The 24,001-nt window shown below is 33.8% G+C and overlaps 1 protein-coding gene across 9 annotated transcripts in view; it reads left to right on the forward strand.

The window, feature by feature from the left end:
- EPHA6 (EPH receptor A6) overlaps window positions 1-24,001 on the forward strand; it is an 867,394-nt gene that overhangs the window by 44,111 nt on the left and 799,282 nt on the right. For all 9 annotated transcript variants that reach the window (XM_060297939.1, XM_060297942.1, XM_060297943.1 and 6 more), the window contains exon 2: window positions 4,738-4,802. In XM_060297939.1, coding sequence (XP_060153922.1) covers window positions 4,738-4,802 — 65 coding nt within the window. The remainder of the gene's footprint in view (window positions 1-4,737; window positions 4,803-24,001) is intronic.

Genomic DNA, 24,001 nt, shown 5'->3' on the forward strand with positions numbered 1-24,001 from the left:
AAATGGCATGATTTGTAGGTGGTACCAGTAAAGTTTCTGTAGAACCCATTGATGAGAAAACCAGGATATAAACTTATCTGGATTTGGAATCAGCAAAATAAATAATGATTTTTCTCTGCATCTACCAAAAAAAAAAACAAATGATAAGGTTTTATATTCAAACTTAAAAGGAAGGAAGAAAACACTTTAAAAAAAGTTTAAAGGTTTTAAATATTTTTTAAGGGATATCCTAGCATCAATCTTTTGGTTGTAATCACTTTGTGATCTAAGGAAAATTATGTAACCTCTCTGAGCCTCAGTTTTCTCATCTGTAAATTGAGCATTTAAAAAAAGAAACAACTTATAGGACAATGTGGAGATTCCTTCAAGAGGGAAATATGTAGACCATCCTTCCTACAGTGACTGAATTGCTATCATTACTTTAACAGCCTGCTAGCAAAATAATGATGTATTCCAAAAATATAAAGTGCTAAAGGAGTAACATTAAACTTTTGAGTGCCCCAAAGTGGATACTGGTATTACATACTTCTGAATTCTTTTCAATAGTATATACCAAAAATAAAATAACATTTATTTAATAATAAGATAAGCTTAGAGTTTTGAATATTTATTATAATATCTTCAGCTTTTTTCCTCTAATATGTGAGATTATTTTTTTACACTGAGTGAACCCACACACCATCAAATATCATTTTGTGAATTTGCATGTGTGTGTTTGTGTGTGTATGTGTATATGTATGTGTGTATGTATACATATATAGATATATATGTATTTGTACTTTCTTTTACTTCTAGGCTTGTTAGAATTGTATGTTAATATGGAGTAAATGAGGCTATAAAGAAAGCCTTTTTAAAAGCTCTAGCCCTTTATGTGTCCTTTCATCTCTTTATGTGATATTAGCACCATAAGTTATTAGCTAAATATATTAATACATTAAGAGTAGAAAATGGTGTAGCCTAATTTGATCATTCCTTCTTCATTTATTAACTGAAATATTTCAGTAAGAGAAATGCACTGCACCCTGGTGGTGCGGTGGTTAAGAATCCGCCTGCCAATGCAGGGCACACAGGTTCGAGCCCTGGTCCGGGAAGATCCCACATGCTGTGGAGCAACTAAGCCCGTGTGCCACAACTACTGAGCCTGCGCTCTAGAGCCCGTGAGCCAAAACTACTGAAGCCTGCGTGCCTAGAGCCCATGCTCTGCAACAAGAGAAGCCACTGCAATGAGAAGCCCGCGCACCGCAATGAAGAGTAGCCCCCTCTCACCGCAACTAGAGAAAGCCCATGCGCGGCAGTGAAGACCCAACGCAGCCAAAAATAAAATAAATATAAATAAATAAAGTAAAAAAAGAGAAATGTTCCTTCATTAACTATTTCCTTATTCAGAAGTATTTCATATAGAAAAAGCAAAATAAATGTTTTATTCTTTTCAGATTATTTACCAGTTTTTAAAAATAATGATTTCCTAGCGTACTGCAAAAGTTATTAGTAGGTATATTTTATCATTTTGAATGCATGGATTTAAGCATGTTTGAAGTGTTTCAATCCCTTATAGTCATTAACCTTGTGTATGATCAAATTATAAATTTTTGGCCAGTGGAAGCCTATGCCAGTTGGTTCCTGTGTCCTTTTTACATGACCCTAGTAAACATTGATATATTCCCTGATTTGATATAAGGACTATAAAGCACCACCAATGAAGTGATCTTACAAAAAATAAAAATAAGTGGAACCTAGATCTGGTCAAGCCACTAAATATATCTACCAGTTTAAAGGAAATGCAGGGAATGGGGGAACATATTCAATGATACCTCACGCAAAGGAAAATCTGGAATGTGGGATAAGACCACTTTTGTGGGTCAAAATTTTTGCTAATAAATTTGATTTCATGTAGTGAAAAGATAACTGGCTATTTAAAACAACAGTGAGATACTATTGCACACCTGTTAGAATGCCTTAAAAAATGGACAATACCAAGTTCTGGTGAGAATGTGGAACAATTGGAAAACCAGACATTCTGCTAATGGGAAAGTAAAGCAACAGTTTTACAGTCTTGAAGAATTAGCATTCTTTATATAACCCAGCAATCACTATTTACCATGGAGAAATGAAAGCATAGGTTCACATAAAAATCTGTATATGAAAGTTCATCAGCTAGGGAATTCCATGCAATAGAATACTTTTCAGCAATAAAAAGCAACTGAGTGTTCAGTTGTATGTATAGATACACATAGCAACATAGATGAATCTCAAATGCATTATGCTGAGTGAAAGAAACCAGGCTCAAAAAGTTTCATACTGTATAATTTCATTCATTTGACATTATGGGAAAGGCAAAGCCATAGGGACAGAAATCAGATTAATGGTTGCTCGGGGCTGCGGTGGGGAAAGGATTCATCATAAAGGATCACAAGGGAAATTCTGGTGGTGATGGAAATATTCTATAGCTTGATTGTAGTGGGGGTTACATGGAAGTAGGAGTTTGTCACAATCCGTAGAAATGTACATTTAAAAAAGGTGAATTTTATTGTAAGTAAATCATACCTCAATAAACCTAACTTTAAAAAAAGAAAGTGGGGAACCCATCGATTAAAAAAAAAACAAGATCTCACCATAATGGATAGAACCTATTTGGATCTTGACTTTCTGTTAAAATAAGTTGAGACTATAGGAACATTAAACAATGACTGGATATTTGATGACATTAAGCAATACATACTATTTATAGTAGTGAATTGTTATTGTAGTTGTATTAAGAGGAGTCTTTATCTTGGATATACATACTGAAATTTTTACAGATGAAATCATATGATTACTGGAATTTGCTTCAAAGAAATCTTGCAGTGAGAGTAGGTAAACATGTATAGATGAAATAAGATTGGCTATAAGTTTGTAATTATTGAGGCAGAGTGATTAGTACAGTGAGGGTTCATTGTACTGTTTTCTCCACATTTTAAATTATTTTTGAGAATTTTGCACAATAAAAATCAAAGAATTATGGCTCAGTTTTACAAATGTATGCTTAGTGAATATACTGGAAGAATATTCTGCAATGAGTATGTAGAATTTATCCCAGAAATTTAAGCATGGTTTCATACTAAAAATCAATAAAATGTATCACAGTCAAATAAGAAAACCCACCGAGTCCTTGCTATAGACACTAAACAGCAGATGCCAAGTAACAGACTTCCAGTGACATTTTTAAAAAACTACAAAAACCCCTCTACTTTTTTAACTAGATGAAGAACTAAAACTCATGATGAAATACCAAAGGATTGTTTCTCAGAGTTCAGTCCATGATCGGCATCTGGGGGACTTGAAGGTAATAGTTAAAATTAAAATCTGCTGAAACATGGGCCCTACACATTAACCTGCTGGAAACACTTCAAAAATCCTCTCCTGTTGATCTCCATCTATCTTTCTGGCCTCCTTCTATCCTCCTATCCCCCCAAATAATCTCTACTCCTACTCCCCATTCCAGTAACTGAGAACTGATTTAGTCATAGCTCAGTTACTTTACAGAAGGTATTCTAAAATAAATTTGTTTTTCATCACATCTGATTAAAGACCCCCTCATCCTAGCCCAGCCCAAATTGCATTTCCTTTATGAAATTGTCCCAGACCTGCCCTACCAGCCTTAGCCTAACTTAATTCCTAAGCTATTATATAGTGTTCAGTTTTAGAATTTAACAGAGTATGTCCTGATTATTTGTTTGCATGTCTTCTCAACCAGATTATGAGTTACATTTGGTCAGGGAAAAAGGTGCATGGTTTTTATTTTTGCTTTTGTCTTCTTTAGCAGTAAGTATACTAACACATACAATAATAATGTAATCTACACTTAAAAAATATAGATTTCTTCAAAATGAGTTGTTTTCATACTTTGCCAAGCATATAAGGGCATTTAATAACACACAAAGAAAATATACAGGCAGGCCTGCTTTAAAAGTTTTTCTTTCTTTAATGTGGTATAAAAAAGACTATATATGAAAATGGGGGGGAAAAGCAAAGGTGATATTTCATTGTTGGTTTGCAAAGTGACCCTGTACTCATGCAGGGCGAGGAAAGAGAACAGAGAAACAGGTAGATCACTCCAGATTGGTAGGTGGCAGTTTTAATAAGCAAGGGAGCTTATGCACAAGGCTTATCTTGGGCGCCTGTCAGATGAGTAGATCTCTACACTTGACCACCAGAGGCTTAGAGACTTCAACTGGGTTCAGTCACGTATACCATCCAGATGGTTTCAGTAGCACCTTATTCTCTCAGGGCTCTGTCCTCGGAACAGCTATCACTGTGGGAATGATAGGCAGAGCATAGTTCTAAGCACAGGGGAGGAGCTAAGGAACCTCCCACCTATTGCTCAGGTCCAGCTTGAGTCATCTGGTGGTCATATCCTCTTGATTAACCTCTCCAACATTCATCAATTTTAAAAGTCAGCTGTTAAAAATGACTTTGTTAGTACTGTTACTCAGTCATCTATTTCATTTAGCATTGTTAAACACCACGCTATTTTAAAATTAATTTATAACCACCTTATATATTTTATATTTACTCAATATTATTAAGTATTATATATTAAGATTTAGTACCTACAAATAATTTTCAAGTAATTCAACTTATTAAAGCTAATACGTTGAATAATACTAAAGGTCGTTGACATTAATGATTTAAATAACTGGTTCATTCTTATGTCAATTGAGAAGTTCATGCAAGTTTTTTTGTTTTGTTTAATTCCAGTTGTGTTGCTTGATACAACAACTGTGCTGGGAGAGCTAGGATGGAAAACATATCCATTAAATGGGGTAAGTTTAAATATCTTTTAAAATTGTTTTTCTTGTTAGGTTTTTAGGGTCTGTTATAATAGTTAAAGAAAGAAAAACTGTGGTTTTGGCTGTATTAAGTATGAATTTTAGTGTATAAATTAGATTACATAGGAAAGATTAAAATGCAATTAGAACTGCTAACCAATGGGAATGATATATAAAATTCTTTGCTTTCTTCTAAATTAGTAATTATTCTTTAATATAGTGTTTATACATAGTAGTATTAGAATAGCTATCATATAAATATTTTCTTTAGAAATAAAATTTTATGTTCAAGACACTTTTTTTTTCTGTGTATATGCTTGTTAAATTTGGTAACCTCACTGAGTATTTGTGCATAAACAAACTTTAGATTATCATAGCATAAGTGTATTTTCCAGATACTAACAATTTGGTATTCATTAGAAAATATGAGTCTGCTAAAGCAGTATGTGTCTTTTGAACTTGGCAAAAAGATACATTATGATCAGGCTTTTGTTAGCTGAGTGTAGTTGCTTTTGAAAGGCTTATAAGAATGTATAATTTATTTACTAAGTACACTTTTCCAGGTACTGACATCATTTTAGCTATGGTTGTACTTGACTTTTTATATGTTTTGATATATTTTGCATCATTTTCACAGTTTATTCCTACTATTTTTTTCATTTCAAGCTAAAATAAGAAGGGTGGTTTGTGCTGCTTTTTACCTAGATTTTGTCTATTTAAGCAAATCTTCAATAATGGAGGTAGTCAGCTGTTTTCAGATATACTTTGGTTAGCTTTTCTTCCTTTTTTTAGAAATTGTATTTTTCTCATTCATCACATTCTTCCTTGATACTTTTTTACATTGCTTTTTCTGTTACATCTACAAATTTAAATCTGAAAAAAGTTGGTTGACCCAAAATTGTTTTATATTTTTAGAATCATTCCAGCAATGCTGTTTCAATTTGACTTTTATATCAGCAATTATTCAACAGTTATTCATTAAATGTGTATTTTCAACTAAAAATTCCTATGAAGAGTTTAATCTTTCTGTCTTTAACAGGTTATTTATTTATTTCTATTTGTTTGTTTATAGACTATGGCTTTATTTTTTCTGAAATTTAAATTTTATTCTTACATAGCACTCGTCAAAACATTTCTGAGAATATATCTTTTAAACTAAGATTATGCTTTTACCTTCATTATCTTATTGTCATTAAAATGAATAAACATCAGTATTCGTTGAGTGTGTTAAGTGTGTTAGTTTATCACAATTACTTTCAAGAAGTGAATGAAACTTCTTTTTTGGAATACCTTTTCAAGATATATACATATCTCATTTTCTCAGTATATGAAGTAACTTATAAGAACTTACAAATATTAAGTAGTTTATAAGCCCCACTTTTTCATTTTCTGGAAAAAGAATGACAAAAATATTAGCAGTCATACTATCACTGACCTCATGTTGTCATAGCCAAAGAATCATGTGAGGAACAGAAGGAGTTGTGCTCTGCTCTAGTGATTGTGTTTGGCTTGATCAGCCTGCATTTCTTAAAGCAAACTGGTAACCAGGAGACACAGGGACTTACTGAGTTACAAATAAACTTACTGCTATTGTTCTTGTAATGATTTTGTCATAGGTGTTATGAAATGGGGAATTTTTCTACTTCTGATTTATTATAGAGAGAGGGCAGAATTGTTTGAAAAGTGATGCTTACCTCATAGTTTTCTATTTTCCGGACACTGCACTAAGAATTTTATCCTTTTTTTCACAACGGCCCTATGAGGTATGTCTTAGTTTTCTTTCCCTGTTGGAGAAACCCAGTTTTAAAGACGGTAAGGAACAAAATTTACCAAGAAGTTATAGGCCAAATAGTGAGTGATGATTCCAATTCAAACTAAATTATTTCTGACTCTGATACCTGTATACGTATTATGGTACACTAACAGAGAGGAACATTGGAAACTTTATGAAAAGGCAATTAATTATGTGTGCTGTTTGCATAATTGATTCAGATTTTTTATCCCCTTGATAAACATACTACTAAACTGAGATATACATTTTGGGCACCAGCCAAGAATGAACAAGAGGAAAGAGAAAGAAGCAGGGAAGGAGACTACAGTAGAAAATAAATATGATAGAATAAGGTAGAAAAGGAAAAGATGGTTAAAAATTCATTGAGCATTTACCATATGCTAGGCTTTGTTCAAAGCACTTTACTCACATGAGTCCTAGAAATCAAGTATAAATTTTCCTTATTGAAAGATGTGAAAATTGAGCTTCAGGTATATTAAATAACTTCTTCATGGTCACCGAGTGAGGAAATAATGCAGCAAAATTTCTAAGCCAAACATATTTTAATCTTCACATGTATTTCACAGTAGGTGCTTTTTATTTCTTTGAAGATTCTACCATGTAAAGATAAAGGGCAATGAGCAATACGTATAGACTACAGAGGGAACAATAACACATGGATTCAGACATTCAAAAGTAAATTAAATACTCAATTACCTTGGAATAGGCTATTTGACTTTTAGATTATCCCCCCAAATAATAATGCATATATGGCAAGTGTCAGCAGTAGGCATACTTGAAAATAGGAGCACATGGACATATTTTATAATAGATATGGATAAAGCTTCATGAATTAGATAAAACAGAGGTGAACCAAGGGAAACAATAAAATGGATAGATGACATAAGTAAATTTTAAAGAAAACATACAACTTAAATTTCTCTTTTAATGAAGAGGATAGATTGCAGACAGGAATAGAGCTTTACTTAGTGCTATTTGTAGTTTAAAACAAGTGAGGAAATAATTAGTAAGGATAGAAAAACTTTGAAAACAATCTTCTAAAAATGGCAAGAATGAAAATCATCTAGACATCATAATTGATTAAATAATTTAAAATCTATAGGAACTGTAAACCAGTGTATAACATTTAAACTACCATTTATACCTGTGTATTAAAATTATAATTAAATCTATTTGAAATTGTGTAATTTTTTAAGGTTCTCAGGTTTTTTGAGCCATGCTGATTTGAATGGCCATTTTAACTAAAGTTGCGTTTTCTCAGAGACACTACTTCAGTTGTTTTTACAAATATGTCATGGGTAGAAAAGACAATAGATGATGTATTTGACAATCTTACGATATAAAGTATATTTGATGCTTCTCTGAATAAAGTATTTCCTAGGAGTAACTTTCAAATCGATAAAATTTTCTTTCCATAAAGAATTGAACTAAGAGATATTTTTGAAATCATATAATGTATGATTTATATTATGAATCATATAAACTATATGCTTTAGTAAATTAATTCATAGTGGTTTTAATTTTTGTTGATTTTTTTTTTTTTTTACTAAAAATACCTATTCCACCCTTTGTAACATGCTGATGTAATTACAAGAGTAGGCATTCATGATGTGCCTGTAAACAAAACCATTACTGGTTATTTGAATATAACATAAGCACCTCTGGTTAGCAAATATGGAAAATAGATGAATAGTTTTGAGCAAATGACTTTTTAGGTTTGCAAAAATTAAAAGAAAATATATTTATTTTCTTGCTTTTCAAATCATTTTTGCCAACATCAAAAATACACTTTCTTTTTTTAAAAGTCATGTCCAGAATTCAATGTAACACATTTCTCTTGTTCCATGTACTGTTTTGCAGTTTGGAAATACGTCTACACAATCATAATGCCAAAGAGAGTATCTTCAGGTAGTTTCGAGTAATGTTTTGTGAAAGAATAATAAAGGGAAGGATGAATTCTGCTTGAGGAAGATTGGTAGTAGGATGTGACCCATCAGCTCTTTCTTATAATCTAAGGAATCACATATGGTCTGGAAGAGAGGGTAGAAGGCACCTTTTAGGAAGAGAGAATAGCTTGAAGACAGGCACCGAATTCTTAAATGTATGCATTAAGTTTTAGGGACGTTGAGAATAATTTGTGTGGCTGAAGAGAAGGGATGTGGTGGGAAATAAGGCTACAATTATAGGCTAAGCCATACTGTAGGAGACTTAGAATTTCAGTGTCTTAATTGATTTACATAGTGTGTATCTCAGCCCCTGTAAGTAGAAGTACTTTCTGGATTTGCTTAAACAATCAAAAATTATTGAAGCTTTCTTTTGTTTAAGACAATAACATAAATCCTTGGAAATGAAAGACAACTTGGAAAATTGTTAGCAAAGGATGTTCAAAATATAGGTGTTCTTATTGATATGTTGAGAATAGAGTGAAGTTGAATAATTATATTTGTATAGAGTATGGAGCTTGGTTTTAGAAAAGAATGAATACTTCAGTGAATTTGGGAACCAGTGGTTATACTTCTTAACACTGTGCTCTCACTGTCTAATGTCAAGAATTTTATATCTACATAATTCGAAACTGTTAAGAACTTTATCCTGTAAGTGTCCCTTCTATCCTTTATCTGTCTATGTACTACACTAAGGTAATAAAATTATGATGATCTCGTGGAGTAGCTAACAGAGTGCCATGATAATCAATGAAAGAATGCTGCGTCAATAAAAATTTTTGCATAGCACTATAGAAGTTATGTGAATACTGTAAAAGTGTTTTTACAAACATTAAGTTTAGTCATATGCCCTGGATTTTCTATTTGCTATTAGTAACTAATAACTGGTTAATACTAAATCTTACTCTGTGCAAAACTGAAGGACGTATTTCAGTTTTGAAAATCTCCTGGGAAGGAAGCAGCTAATCTTTAAGAATTGATGCTATTTTAATGCTAATGAGAAAAAAGAAACATGAAAGACATGGCTCAGGCAATAACTTTGTACAAAAGAAACAATTAAAAAATATATATCTCCTGAGTTTGTTCTCATAATCTGAAAATGTGTGAAAAAAATTATATAAATTTTCTTGACACATTAACTCTCATGTTTACTCCTTTTCTTTGATATTTTTATTTATTCAATTTATTTTTAGCCAATATATAACATTGTACATGAAAGAGAATACAGTAAGAGGGCCTGTAAGTTAAATGTGACATTCAAAATCCTTAATACCCATTACATATCAGTCCCTATTCAGTGCCACACAACCATGGGGGTTGTCATATTGGGGCATCTTGGCTCAGTATTAACTCTGACTAATAAAAAGTAATTGCTGTTAACCAGAAAAATAAAAGACTTTTCATAATATAAAAATTGGATTCCATGATTAAAAACTTATATTGTTTCCTTTGAGCTTTAGTAGTTATATTTGATACTTCTTAAAATTTAATAGCCATATGGCTTTTTTATTTAATACTGTAATTGAAAAGATAAGTGACTTATTTGGGTAGTCACATGCTGATTTTTAAAGGTACTTATACCTGAATAAAACCTGTTAGTTAAAGCATAGTATTTCATAATCATAATAAGTCCATAAAATATTATTTAATTTATTCCTAAAATTATACATACTTAATGTTGATGAAAAAACTTGATTTTTAAGCACCCTATCAACTCAACTGAAATATTTTCTTCATCATTTTCTTTTATAGTAATATTTTTAGGAAGAAAATGAAAGATTTGCTTGTTCCAGATTTTTTTCCCCACTCTCCTCTGTTGGTTGCTACTGTACAGTAGATCAGATCTAGGTTGCAAAGTTGTAGCAGACACAGATATATGCACTTCAGTATTCAAAATCTAACTTCCCTTTCAGCAGTGAAGTATGCTTTAACAAAAATTTAAGAGAAAAATGAACGTTAGTAGGAAGAAAAAGTGCTATTGGATATTAAGTTGCATTTTATATTGATTATGACAGAGATTGGAAAACTGTGTTTCTCAGATGCCAAATATTGGTTTCAAATGTATATTATATGTATTTCGTGCATGTTGTGACTTAGATGATCATTAGGGTTTGAATAATGCAAGATCATACAGGGTATATGATCTTACCTGTTAAATATAGTGAATTAGTGTTATGAAATTTACCCTGAGATAGAAAAAAGGGATACAAGTTATTTATGCCTAAATAAAAGTTATGAGTGAACCTAACAATTCAGTCATTAATGATTCTTATAATGAAAAAACGAATGATTTTTATAATAAGAGGCTTATATTGCAATTAAACTGTGTAGAAAGCTACTTTATTCCATATGTCAGAGCCCATTATTTCCTAATATCATTGTTCCAAAGTTGAAAAATCAAAGGTAGAATGTGTTTATGATAGAGAATGGAATACCTACTAATACTGATAGTTAATTTCTGTATTTCGTATAATAAGAACCAATTTATCATAGTAGCTTATTTTAGTGCTGCATTTTTATTCATTTTGTAGTACATTGAAATTATCCAAAAATACATGTATGTGTTTGAATTCTGAAAATATTTATAAGGTTTAGTTATAATTTCTGTTAAAAATAGATGTGTCAGTTATTGTTTTCAAAACTGATACCTAGATAGTTTTCCTTCTGAGAAACTTCACAACATATGTGGTAATTTTCTAAATATCCGTCATATTAATTTCAATCATATTGTTTCACATTTGAAAGAAATTGCTTTTCAGTTTTGAAAGTTTCTATTGTCCTATCCCCAAACTCAGAGATCCTTGCCTTAGTTATGTCCAGCCTGTTAATGAGCCCATCAGAGGCATTCTTCATTTTCCATTTCACATTGTTCTTGATCTCTAGCATTACTTTTTGATTCGTTCTTAGGATTTCCATCTCTTTGCATACGTGTTCTTACATGTTGTCCAAGTTATCCATTGAAGCCTTTAGCAAATTAAAAAAATCCCTGGTCTGATAATTCCAACATTCCTGACATATCTGACTCTGGTTCTGATGCTTCTTCTCTTTAAACAGTGTTTTTTGCATCTTGTAATTTTTAATTGGAAGGTAGACATGATGTGTGGGTAAAAGGAACTGAGGTAAATAGGCCTTTAGTAATACAGTGGTAAGCTGTGGGGGGAGAAAAAGTGTTTTATAGTCCTATAATTAAGTCTAAGGCTTTTGGTGAGCCTGTACCCCTGGACTGTGAACTTTACCAGGGCTTCTCAATTTCCTTTTTCCCCCTTAGGTGGATGGACAGGATGGCTAGAGGGAGTTGAAGTTAGGTATCTCCCTCCTCCTACATGGAAGCCTACAGCTGGATAGAGCTGGGTATTTTCCTTTCCTCAAGTAGGTTAGGCTCTGTCAAAACCCCAGCAGGCAGGTAGGGCTCTGGTAAAGTACTTTTTCCTTAGGGCAGGCCTTGTTAAGAAGAACCGAGTGCTCTGGCATATTTCAAAGTGGTTCTTTTACATTTACAACTGTTATCAACATTGTATAGTATATAAGTGGCTGAAACATTTGCTTAAAGAGTTTCACAAATTATGATTGTACTTAATTTTCTCTACCTTCTGTTTTTATTCGATGAACTGTCTGAATTTTTCACTTTCTCATCACCTCAATCACTACTGGTAGCAGTTGGCTTTATTTTCAAGTCCATTTAATCTAAAAAATGAATCAAGCTTTTATGCCTTTGATTACATGACATTACTGCTGCTATTCTTTCAATAAAGGGAGACATCAGAGTTGCCCATGGTGTGCAGTTTGAGTAGTAGACCATGACACTCCCAGGAGCTTATAGAAATTTAGTTCCATATATCTTGGCTTCACAGGAGACTTAATGTAAGTTTCTAACCCCAAACATTCAAATTGTTAATGTCATGGGTCTGCAATAAAAAATGTGCTTAAGCATTTTATATATTTTTCATTTAATCCTAATAATGCCTATGTGAAGTATTATTAGCATCATTTTACAAATGAAAAAGCTGAACCTGAGAAAAGTTACATCACCTGCCCAAGTGTGTGGTGACATTTAGCTGGTACTAAAGCCAGTGTCATCTCAATCCCAAAACCAGGATTGTTAGTGACTCAGCGTAACATGGATTGATTTTCAACATTGTGATTGGTGCTATGGAGAGTGTAAAATAATCTATACATTCGCTCAAGTGCAATCTTAATCTAGTTACAGTGTTATTACAATGATCCAGATTTTGTGTCAAAAGATATGTGGTTACTGAGAAGTGCTAATAAAAGATTAATTCATCTTTGAAGACCAAAGGATATCCCAAAGCTAAGAATGGTTAGTTATTAAGTACAGTTGTTTAGTTAGTGGCATAACAATATTTGGTGCATGTTTAGATTGTTTACATATTTTTTCTCTTAGAAAAGAACTAAAGAAATATTCCTCTAGTGTATTTCTTCTGAATCTGTTCTTTCGTGTCTCATTTTTAATAAATGATTCTTTATACATGTCTGTTATTGACTGTAAGCTAAAGGGTAAAATATAGAGTAGTCCAACACAAAACCCAAAACATCCTTGTCGACATAAGTATATTAGAAATGTTATAGAAATTAGAGAACACAATTAGAGAAATGTTAGAGCTTGTCCTTCTCACACCATCTTCTAAGTAAATTGACCACGAGGCTTGTTGAGGGATTTCCACTATGGTTAGTGCCCAGATGCCCTATGCCTTCAACCATAACTTAATGAGACAAAGGTAGACACCTGGCTGAAAGACATCCAATTAATTGGCTAATCAGCTACCTGTCTCTCTCTCACATATGATTTCCATAAATTGCTAAAGCAATCACATTCCTTTTTAGGAATTTAGGATTTCTAAGTTCAGAGCTGAATGGAAATGGCAATCAGAAACTTCTGCCATAAAGATTCACCAAAAGATTCATGCATGGAAAAGGAGTAGAGCAGAGGGGCTCTGATTAGCCAGAATCATGTGCAAGTAAAAGTTCTAAAAGAACAGAAAACAAAACAAGACAAAACAGTAGTTGAAGGGCATCCAGTCAGTAGTAAGAGAATGGAGAACATAGCACATGCAGAGATAAAAACATGAGAAAATGTAGAGTGGGGTAGTCCGTACTTCCAGAGCTGACCAGGTTACTGCTAAATCTCCAGGTGCAGATCTTTAATATTTTTAAAATAAATTCCATTTGCATGAGCTACCAAATTGTAAAGGTAGATTGTAAACTTGATGATGACGATGATGATGATGACTACAATGACGACAGGAGGAAAAATAGGAGATGGCACTATATTGAGTTCGACCAGAAAACGTGAAAAGCCATGGAAGTTAGAATTCCTTGAGGATAATACAGGAACATGAATCATCCAGAGCTATAGGCCTTCTTTTTTTTTTTTTTTTACATCTTTATTGGAGTATAATTGCTTTACAATGGTGTGTTAGTTTCTGCTATATAACAAAGTGAATCAGTTATATGTATACATATGTTCCCATATCTCTTCCCTCTTGCATCTCCCTCCCTCCCACCCTCCCTATCCCACCCCTCTAGGTGGTCACAAAGCACTGAGCTGATCTTCCTGTGCTAGTGCTATGCGGCTGCTTCCCACTAGTTATCTATTTTACGTATGGTAGTGTATATATGTCCATGCCACTCTCTCACTTTGTCACAGCTTACCCTTCCCCCTCCCCATATTATAGGCCTTCTTTTATCAAATCTTGCATGGGTAAATGATCTCCCCTGCATGTGGGCAATCAGGGAAACAGGTGAATAAATACACATAGTTTATTAGAGCCCATAAATTTTTAAATATTTAATACCTGAGCAACTATGAGATGTGACACTTCTCTCTGCCGTATCTCAGAATATTCCTTCTTGTATAGCAAATCCTACAAGTAAGTAAGTAAGTAAATGGCTTTCTGCCTTATTTTTCACTGGTTGAAAGAACATGTATTGGATAATGATGAAATTAATTCTGTGGTAAGGAAGAGAAGTAAGAGAAAAGCAGATAACAATGAATTAGGAAATCAGAATTGAAAGTATTTACTGACATCTGTGAATATGTAATCAGTTTATATTCTCAGGGCAGCTGAAAAATAAGTATGTATGCTATTCATTTTCCAGTATCTCCACTGTTCTTTAATGTATAGTCTTGAAGGTGTCTTCTCGTAAACATATCTATTTTTAAAGATATGGGCTACTTTAAGCCATTACCCTTGATTTACATAATATAGTCTTCTTTATTCTATTTTTTGCATTATTACTTATAAAACTTTAACTTTGTCTCCTACTTCCGAGAGGAGTTTCCAGTTGTCCTTTTAAAATGAACTCCCAAATTGTATATTCTAAGCTAAGATTCTGGTTTTATCAGAAAGTTCTAATTATTTTAACTATAGTCATTTCAAATATTTATAAACCATTTCATTCATAAATGAAAGAGTCTATACTCAATCCAAAGCAAGCACATACAAAGTTAAATTCTCTCATGAAACCCTAAAGGATTATTAGTGAAATACTTAACAACTAAATGAAATATAGTAGGCCAAGTATTTTTATGAATTTGTTTGTATTTTAAGTGATTGACTTACTCTTATGCCCCATAACAAGTCACCAAGTCCTGTTGATTCTACCTCCTAAAGCTCTTTTAAATCACTCTTTATCATCAGTGCATCAATCTGGCTCCTCATCATTCTTCTCTAAATTACCATGGTTGTGTTTTAAATTATCCACTTGCTTTGGGTCTTCTCTGGCCCCTTCCACCAACCTTTCCAATCCATCCTTCATCTTGTTGCCAGAACTGATCTTCTAAGGTGAGGATCTGATCCTGTCTCTACCCTACCTAACCCCTGCTTCCCTTACCTATATCATTTAACCTGTGACCCATAGCTGCCTCTCCATTTTTATCTTCAGCCACTCCACCTTCTACCTTTTACTAAAGAGACTTCTGTGTTGATAATTTCTTCCGTGTTAGTAACTTGCTTCCTCTTATCTCTGGATATAAGACAGTGCTGTTGAGTTTATCTGGAAAGTTCTCTTACCAACCCCCACCTTCTCTGGCTTTCTCTTACTTTTTTTTTTTTTTGGTAAAGGCAAAGACGATTTTCAGTCTTTTCTGGGAAAACTTATACTGCCAAAGATTGAATTAAGAATCTTTTTGGGGGAACACCAGGAACTCAGTGCATATCACAGTGTTTATCTCACAATATTTAAATGTCTGTCTCTTACTAGATTTTTTTTTTTTTTTTTTGCGGTACACGGGCCTCTCACTGTTGTGGCCTCTCCCGTTGCGGAGCACAGGCTCTGGACGTGCAGGCTCAGGGCCATGGCTCACGGGCCCAGCCGCTCCACGGCATGTGGGATTTTCCCGGACCGGGGCATGAACCCATGTCCCCTGCATTGGCAGGTGGACTCTCAACCACTGCGCCACCAGGGAAGCCCTCTTACGAGATTTTAAACTGTTGGAGGAATGGATTGGGTGTGTCAGTTTGAGTTAGTGACTACCATATGACAGACGTTCAGTAAAAGTTGGTTGGATACCTAAATAGATGTACAAGTAACAAATTATTCTACATACATATTAGTTAAAGGCTGTATTTTGCAACTCTCATTGGAGCTGGAACAGTTTGTTATTAACTTTGGGCATAATCAGATGTGACAAAAATACTAAATGATTGTGAAAATTGAACCTTTTTCTTATTCAGGATTGGTTTAGAGTATGGGTAGAAAAGTGTATATGTTTACTCTCATTTTTGTATTTTAGAGAATCCATTCATTTTCTCATTATCAATTTTCTCACTAAAATTGAAGTTGAAAGGTGGGTGGAAAAGATATTTACCTACGAAATAAAAAGACTATAAAAGAGCTTATAAGCTATTTAAGCAACACCAATCAAGACATAATAGACTTTCAAAGAATTAATGACTGGTTTAGAGCAGTGGATGAACTGAATCACATCTGGGAAATATTAACCCCAGACGGTTATTAGTACTGCACCTTGTTATTAAGATGAGAATAAAAAATAGACCATATGGATTTTTAATGGTTGATAGATGGACTGAAAATTTTAGATAATTTATACTAACCAGTCAAGCTTTCAAAAAGCATAGGTCAGCATTAAATGTTAAATAGGTTTTGTACTCTGAATTCCATGCAATTAGTATTTTGAACTAATGTACCATAGTAAGCAAAATAGGTTCTTCAAGTGGATTGACTTTATTTTAGCAAAAAAAAACCTGTTGTGCTCATAAATGTGATGCTTAACTTAGTCTTCATCTCCCCCATAATTAGGTAGCAATGTATACCAAATATTTCAATGCAATTAAAAAAGTCTTTCAAATAAGAGAATGAATCTAGGATTTAAATCTAGGATTTAAAATATATAAAAAATACAGACACACACACGTATATACATAGATACACATCTCTATATATGCATTCTGCAGAAATGTGTCATTTGTCTTTGAGCAGATGTTAACAAATATAATCAGAAATTCTAATGTAGCTGCATATATTAGAACATCAAAATAAAGGGGGGAGGGTGCTAAGTAAAATTAAAGTGTAGCTCAGTGACTTCCTTTATGTTGGAATTTTTCCAAATGAGTTCCAGAATTCATAAATATTTTGTGAATGCGCTGATTGACAATGTGAATGATGTTATATAAATCTCCACAGCCAGTTTTGGCCTCTCAATTTATATGATTTGGTAATTTCTCCCTTTGCTCATGCAAAATGTAGTGTGGATGAACTAATTTTTGTTTTCAATGGTGAACCAGCCAGTGCTGCCACTTAGTGCCAGAATGTTCTCAAGGCAAAAATAGCTTGTCCCTCAATTCATAATTTTTTTAATTCTAAGACCTTAAGACTTCAAAACCTAAAAATGAATGAAAACTATTGATTTTATAAGGTTTTATATTACTTGGGTTTTAAGAAATTAATATTGCTACAGTTACCTGTTTTGAAGTAAATATTACTAAAGAATGAAAACATATATTGAAACTAATATTTGAAGTAATATTATTAAAGAAGGAAAACATCTGTTGAAAGTAATGATACATAATTGAAATTTAACCCTTAACTAGGGCAATGCCTAGAAACAAAGGGCATCTTTTAGATATTGTTTTATAATCATTGTCCAAACTGTTTTTAATATTAAAGTAATGAATTCTGCCTACATAGTTATTTAATATTTATAATGTGACAAATATCAATATTTTATTGGGAGCCATGCTAAGGATAAGACAGAGATTAATATTGAAAACAATATAGAAGGATAGTTTAACCTCAGCAATACCTTCCTGCTTTCTTCATCTCCTCCTCCTTTTTACCACCACTTATCTAATTGGGGGAGTCAGAGTAATCGCTCAAAGTTGCAAAGGATTTTTCTATTCCCAGTGTTTTCCCATTCATAAATTACTTAAATAATTTGTATGACCAGTGATTCTTTATGTATACATGTAAGAAAATGTAATTTGTAGATAATTTCAGTAACCAACTAGTTAAAACTACAGCCCAATCAAGAATTATTATATATAATATTATATACCATATCATGATATATACTATATCATGTACTAGTTTCCTAGGGCTGCTGTGATAAATTTTCACAAACTGGTGGCTTAAAACAATAGTAGTTTATTCTCTCATAATTCTGGAGGTCAGAAGTCTGAAATCAAGCCACTGGCAGTGTCAAGCTCCCTCTGAGGACTCTAGGAAAGAGTCCTTCTTTGCATCTTCCAAACTTCTGGTGTTTGCCAGCAATCCTTACATCCTTAGCTGTATCACTCCATTACTGCCTCCATCTTCAAGTGGCTGTCTTCTCTCTGTGTGTATCTGTGTCTTCACATGGCTTCCTGAAAAGGACACCAGTCATTGGATTTAGGGTGTACCCTAATTCATTATGAGCTTATCTTAACTTGATTACATCTATTTCAAATAAGGTCACTTTTACAGTTTCTAGATGGACATGAAGTTTGGGGGGTCACTATTCAACCCACTGCATGTCAGCGTATTAATTTTCATAGTGCTGTAAAAGGTATACTCATGGTTTAAAATAGAGCAATATGACAGTAAAATATGTGGGCTGATTCAATTTGAAGTCAATATTGTTGCTCAGTGTCTGTTTCTTTCTTCAAGGTTAACGTCTGATGTTCTGAGTACATCATCAAGTATGTACTCATCAAGGAGTAGTTGGAAAGCTAAGGAGAGTAAACCACATATGCATTAGTGAAAATATTTGATAGTTATATGCTGGTAAAATAATTGCTCTGTGTCTTCTGTCTTTTAGTATTTCATTATAAGCAGTGGTCCTGTTGTCCTGGAGGTTGCCATCTTTAGTGAAATCCAAAGAAATGATGTTAAATACAACACAGAGAATAATGGAAACAAAGGAATTTGGGAAATTTGCATATTTTTCCAATTTCAGGAAGTAATCTTATTTCACAATTTAGATACGACCTTCAACAGCCCTTATATAGATCTTGAAGTGTTTCTGAAATGATGGAAACATGTAATCATTTTCTGTTAACTCTTAGTGGTCTTACTGGTGCTTCTCTCTGTCAGGCTTTGGTCTATCCTGAACTGTGAATCAATGGCAATTAAAGTAAATTATTATCCGAGATGGTTCCTTTTGAAAATGAAGTGAGCATTATTAATAATTACTCTGGGACAATAAGTATAAACAGGGCATTAAATACTTATGGCTATTTATAGATTTACTGATATTTTTATTGGTAGTTGGAATAATTGTATCCCTCACATGCCTCAACACAGAAAAAAGTAATAAACAGATATAGCTTCTTTCAGTCATGGTTAATGTTTCATAGTCACTGAACTAAGGAGGGGGAAGATAATTCAGTGAGTTGACTGAAAATTGGTGTTATCTGTTTTGCATAATCCCACAGACGGAAGAAATTACATATGTAATTTGGAAGAAAATGTAAAGGCTACTATCTGTTTAAGTTAAAATCTCACAGGTAACAAGTTAAATATTATTCTTGTACACATGTCCTTTTAATCCCAGGTGCTTGGATTACTGCAAATGAAATTAAATGGTATTGACTATCATCAGAGTATTATTGAAAATATTCTGAAAGGAGACTTATGTTTTCTCTACAAAAAAGCACCATTAATCTTGATGATACCTTTTTTGGGGAAAAGGATCAGAATTTTCTTTTTAGGATCCTTAATTTAAAATAATTGCAAATTCAGTTGTATAAGTTCATCTGGTGAGTCTCATTTATAACAGATACTATGTGGAAAGATATATGTTTCAGGGCTATGTTTTTCAGTGTTCAGTTATAAGAAGAAGCAAAGGAAATCAAAATAGAGAAAGAAGGAAGAAGATAGTGAATACAGTGAACATAAGAATATAGGAAATAGAGAAGGAAAGAGAAGGGGCTTCTGATGTACAGAGAATATGGCTGTGATTGCGAGCATGGAAAGTGATGTTTGGTTTTAGAAATTCATTATTATCTACAGAATTTAGCAGAATAAGAAGGTTTACACAGAGTATTTTTACCACAGGAATAGGTTCTGGCATATGCCAGTGCGATTAAGCATCCTATTCATCTCTGTCAGTCACAGCCCTTCAAAGACTGATTTGAAAGAATTACTCATTATGAGAGGGAGGACATAAGGAAACATTTGAAAGAACAAGTGATTAATGGCATCATTACAGAGTCCTGTAGCTATTATGCAAAACCTACAGTGTTGTGTGAACAAAATGAAAAACTGGAATATCCATGGATTTCCACTTTCTGAGTCTTTGATTGAAAAATGCATTAATGTAACAGGCCACAGATTGACAATAAACTTGACTGCCTGGCTAAATAGAAAGTGGTGATCAGTGTTGATTCTAACTACACATTTGTCTGCAAGTAGAAAAGAACTAATGTCATTTCTGTTTGCATAAATTGTGACATTTAATGCCTAGAGGGAGCATGTTAGGAGAGGCTGGAACTTGTGGAGAATGAGGCCTGCAGTAAGACAATACAGTTTTTATCAATTCATGAGACTCCCATCAGCCAGAAGATACTGAAACTCTCTGCTATAGGCTCCTTAGGTTAACCCAAATATATTCATGGAACTTGCAACAGACTTAAATATTTGAGTATGCTAATGAGGAAACAGCACATATACTGGCTGTCAAAGGAAAAAATAGGTAGATATATATGTACAGGCTTATGAGGATAGCCATGATGTTTATATATAGCTAAATGAAAACAGCTATTTCAGAACTACATGCATAACACAACTTTATTTTTAACCTTAAAACAATACCTACCAGGGCTTCCCTGGTGGTGCAGTGGTTGAGAGTCCACCTGCCGATGCAGGGGACACGGGTTCGTGCCCCAGTCCGGGAAGATCCCACATGCCGCGGAGCAGCTAGGCCCATGAGCCATGGCCGCTGAGCCTGCGCGTCCGGAGCCTGTGCTCCACAACAGGAGAGGCCACAACAGTGAGAGGCCCGTGTACCGCAAAACAACAACAACAACAACAACAAAATACCTACCAAATTATTGGCCATATATATACATATGTATATATATATATACATATATATGTATGCATAATATACATACAGTCATAGAAAAATATTTGGTGAGTGACATCTAGTTGGTTATACTGTGGTAATTCAATTACTTACTGGATTCAGGATTGGATTGAGAGGACTCTGGGAAAAGATGATTTATATTTTTTTTACTATGTATCATTTTATTAAAAAGTAGTTGAATTACAGATGATATTCACATTCCTTTTTCCACCTTTGTAATAAACAAGGAAAATGCTTGGACTTCTGAAAAGGGACAGAATTATTAAAATTTTGGTTGTCATAACAGATAGAATAAAAATAAAACCACATGATTTATAACTTAAACTCACATTGAAGGAACAGCAAAAGCTTTCCGTGTCGCCAAATGGATGAGAATGGTGTCTTGATCCTTAAGGGAATAAAAGTAGAGGGGGATGTGTTTCAAAATTTCTATTGACAAGGAGAAAAATGAGGATACAGGCTTCATTTTCTGGCTTAGAGTCTACAAGTATAATTATCATTTTCAAGAGTGTTAAAGTGATTACTGATCAATTTCCAACAAGTCATAGGAATAGTGGTATTATAAGGTATTTGAATATTCAATCATCTTCACTGATATGCATTAATGTGTCATTTCTGCCAAACATCTCTTAAATCTGCATGCTACATAGTACCAAGAGGAAGGTTGGAAATTGTCCTGGCAAGTACTTTTTATCTATTGTACTTACAAGTAACATACAAGGACTTAAAGACATCACTGTGGCTTACTACAGAGTGGGATGATTTTGCCAGTGTCACAAAACTTATTACTAATTTAACATATCAGAGGATTATATTGAAAGACAATGAAAAGATGGGAAAAGACCATGGAAAGGACTAGGGCAGTGGATACCTCTTGGAATTCTTTAGCATTGTGTGGGATTGCTGCATTGGGAAGGATGGGCACACTTGCTGTTAAACTGAGCAGGTATTTGTCAGAAAGTTATTTATTTATTTTTATTTATTTATAATTTTTAAATTGAAATATAGTTGATTTACAATGCTGTGCTAATTTAGAAAGTTATTTTTAAAGCAGTGTGATCAGTCTTGTCTTGTAGGAAAACAAAAACCTTCCCTAGTTAATCCAAACAAAGGAATTAAAACAGAAATTGTTTACAAATGTGTTAGAAGGACTGGAGGAGTAAAAGGGGGAAGTACATATATGAAAATATCAGTAACTGCAGGAAACTACTCTTACCCCTTGGACTGGAGGGGCAAAATAATTACCCAGAGCCCCATTTTGGAGGGCTGCTATGGCCACTCCTGCTCTTGAAACTACTGACTCCATTTTTCAGCAAGCCAGGAGTCCCACACCTACGAATGCTAAAAGAGTCTTGTGGCCCACAGTTGGCTGAAGCTCTTGGACTCCTCTCTGCCATGGCTGGAGTCCACAACTCGGTTGCTGATTCTGCATTGCCTGGAGCCAGAGCCAGTGAGGCTCTATGGCTGACGCTGCTGAACTACCCCTGCCTCAGCGGCCAGAGCCATAGTATTGATAGAATAGGGGAAAAAAATGCCCTTTCTCCTCCTGCTTCTAATCTCCCACCAGTGTCTCATTGACAGGACTTACCTGGATGTCGGGCAGCAGTGGATTATTGGAAATTGCTACCACATATACTAATTCTGTCCATTAACTCAACAAGTGTATATTGAGCATCTGCTCTGTGCCAGATATATTTTAAACACGGGGGACCTAGACATGGACAAAACAGACAAAGCTTCTGTTTTACAGAGTGCTTACATTTTAACAGAGAGAGAAAGAAAATTATTACATGTATGTTACTACAATGTAAAGTGGTGACAAGCGCCAAGATGAAATAAAGTAATGAGAAAAGAGTGACAGACTGATGGGGAAATGGCGCTGGAGTTGGGTGAGATCTCACTGATAAAGTAATATTTGAGCAAACCTTAAAGGAAAAAAAAAAGGATTATGAGCCATGTGAGTAGCAGAGAGAAGAGTGTTCTTGGGAGAGCTGTCATCTAGTGTAAAATCTTTCAAGCTTGGATGGTTGACGAGTATGAGTGAAAACATGAGAGCCAGCATGGCTAGTGCAAAGGGAGCAAGGGTGAGAGTTGTAGAAGTTCACTCCCGTTCCCCCCCTGCATTAATAACAATTAACTCCTTTGACTCAGATATTCTATGGAACCCTCTTTGACAGTCTGTTCAAAAGGTACAGCAGAAATTTTTAGGTATTTGCCAGGATTCCAGCAGCGGTAATACTTCTAAATTTGATGTACAGGATGATGATATGCATGAAGCTCCTGCCAAATAAAATAACTCTTATAGAAAGGAAAACAAAAATATTTTACCTGTCAAATTAACATTGTAAACAGACAATAACACTGACAAAAGAGCTTTAAAACTAATGTTCTTGTTTATGCTGATAGCACTGTATGTACTGAAAAGCAAATACGTACCACAAACCATAAAACCAACAACATTCTTTCCTAGTTTTACCATTTATGAGAACCTTGCCTAGGGAGTGGAAAAAGTACAAGTGACACATGCTTGAAGATGTTAATTGCCTAGTTATTAACCATTTCTAAGAGAACAAAGAAAAATGGCTTTAGAATTCAAAGTACATTAATATTTATGATACTTCAAATAGAGTTTCACTGAATCATAGATGTTTTATGGTGACTTGCATCTATAAGAACTTCAAGGCCTTAAGATCTTTCCTGTTCTGTGAATAGTTTTATAGGAATATTTTGTTTTAAAATTCTTTGAAAAGTATTTTACATGTGATATAGAATGTTCCCCCCGTGTTTGACTTTTTTTTAAATTGTAACTTTTAATGTTCAGAATTATTAATCTGAGCATGCAGTTACTCAGTCCACGGCACTTGGCTTAATCATCCAGAATCCTGAATTCATCTAATTAAATGTGAAAATAAAG

Source organism: Globicephala melas, chromosome 4, assembly GCF_963455315.2.
Source record: "Globicephala melas chromosome 4, mGloMel1.2, whole genome shotgun sequence".
In the NCBI taxonomy this organism is placed as follows: Eukaryota; Metazoa; Chordata; class Mammalia; order Artiodactyla; family Delphinidae; genus Globicephala; species Globicephala melas.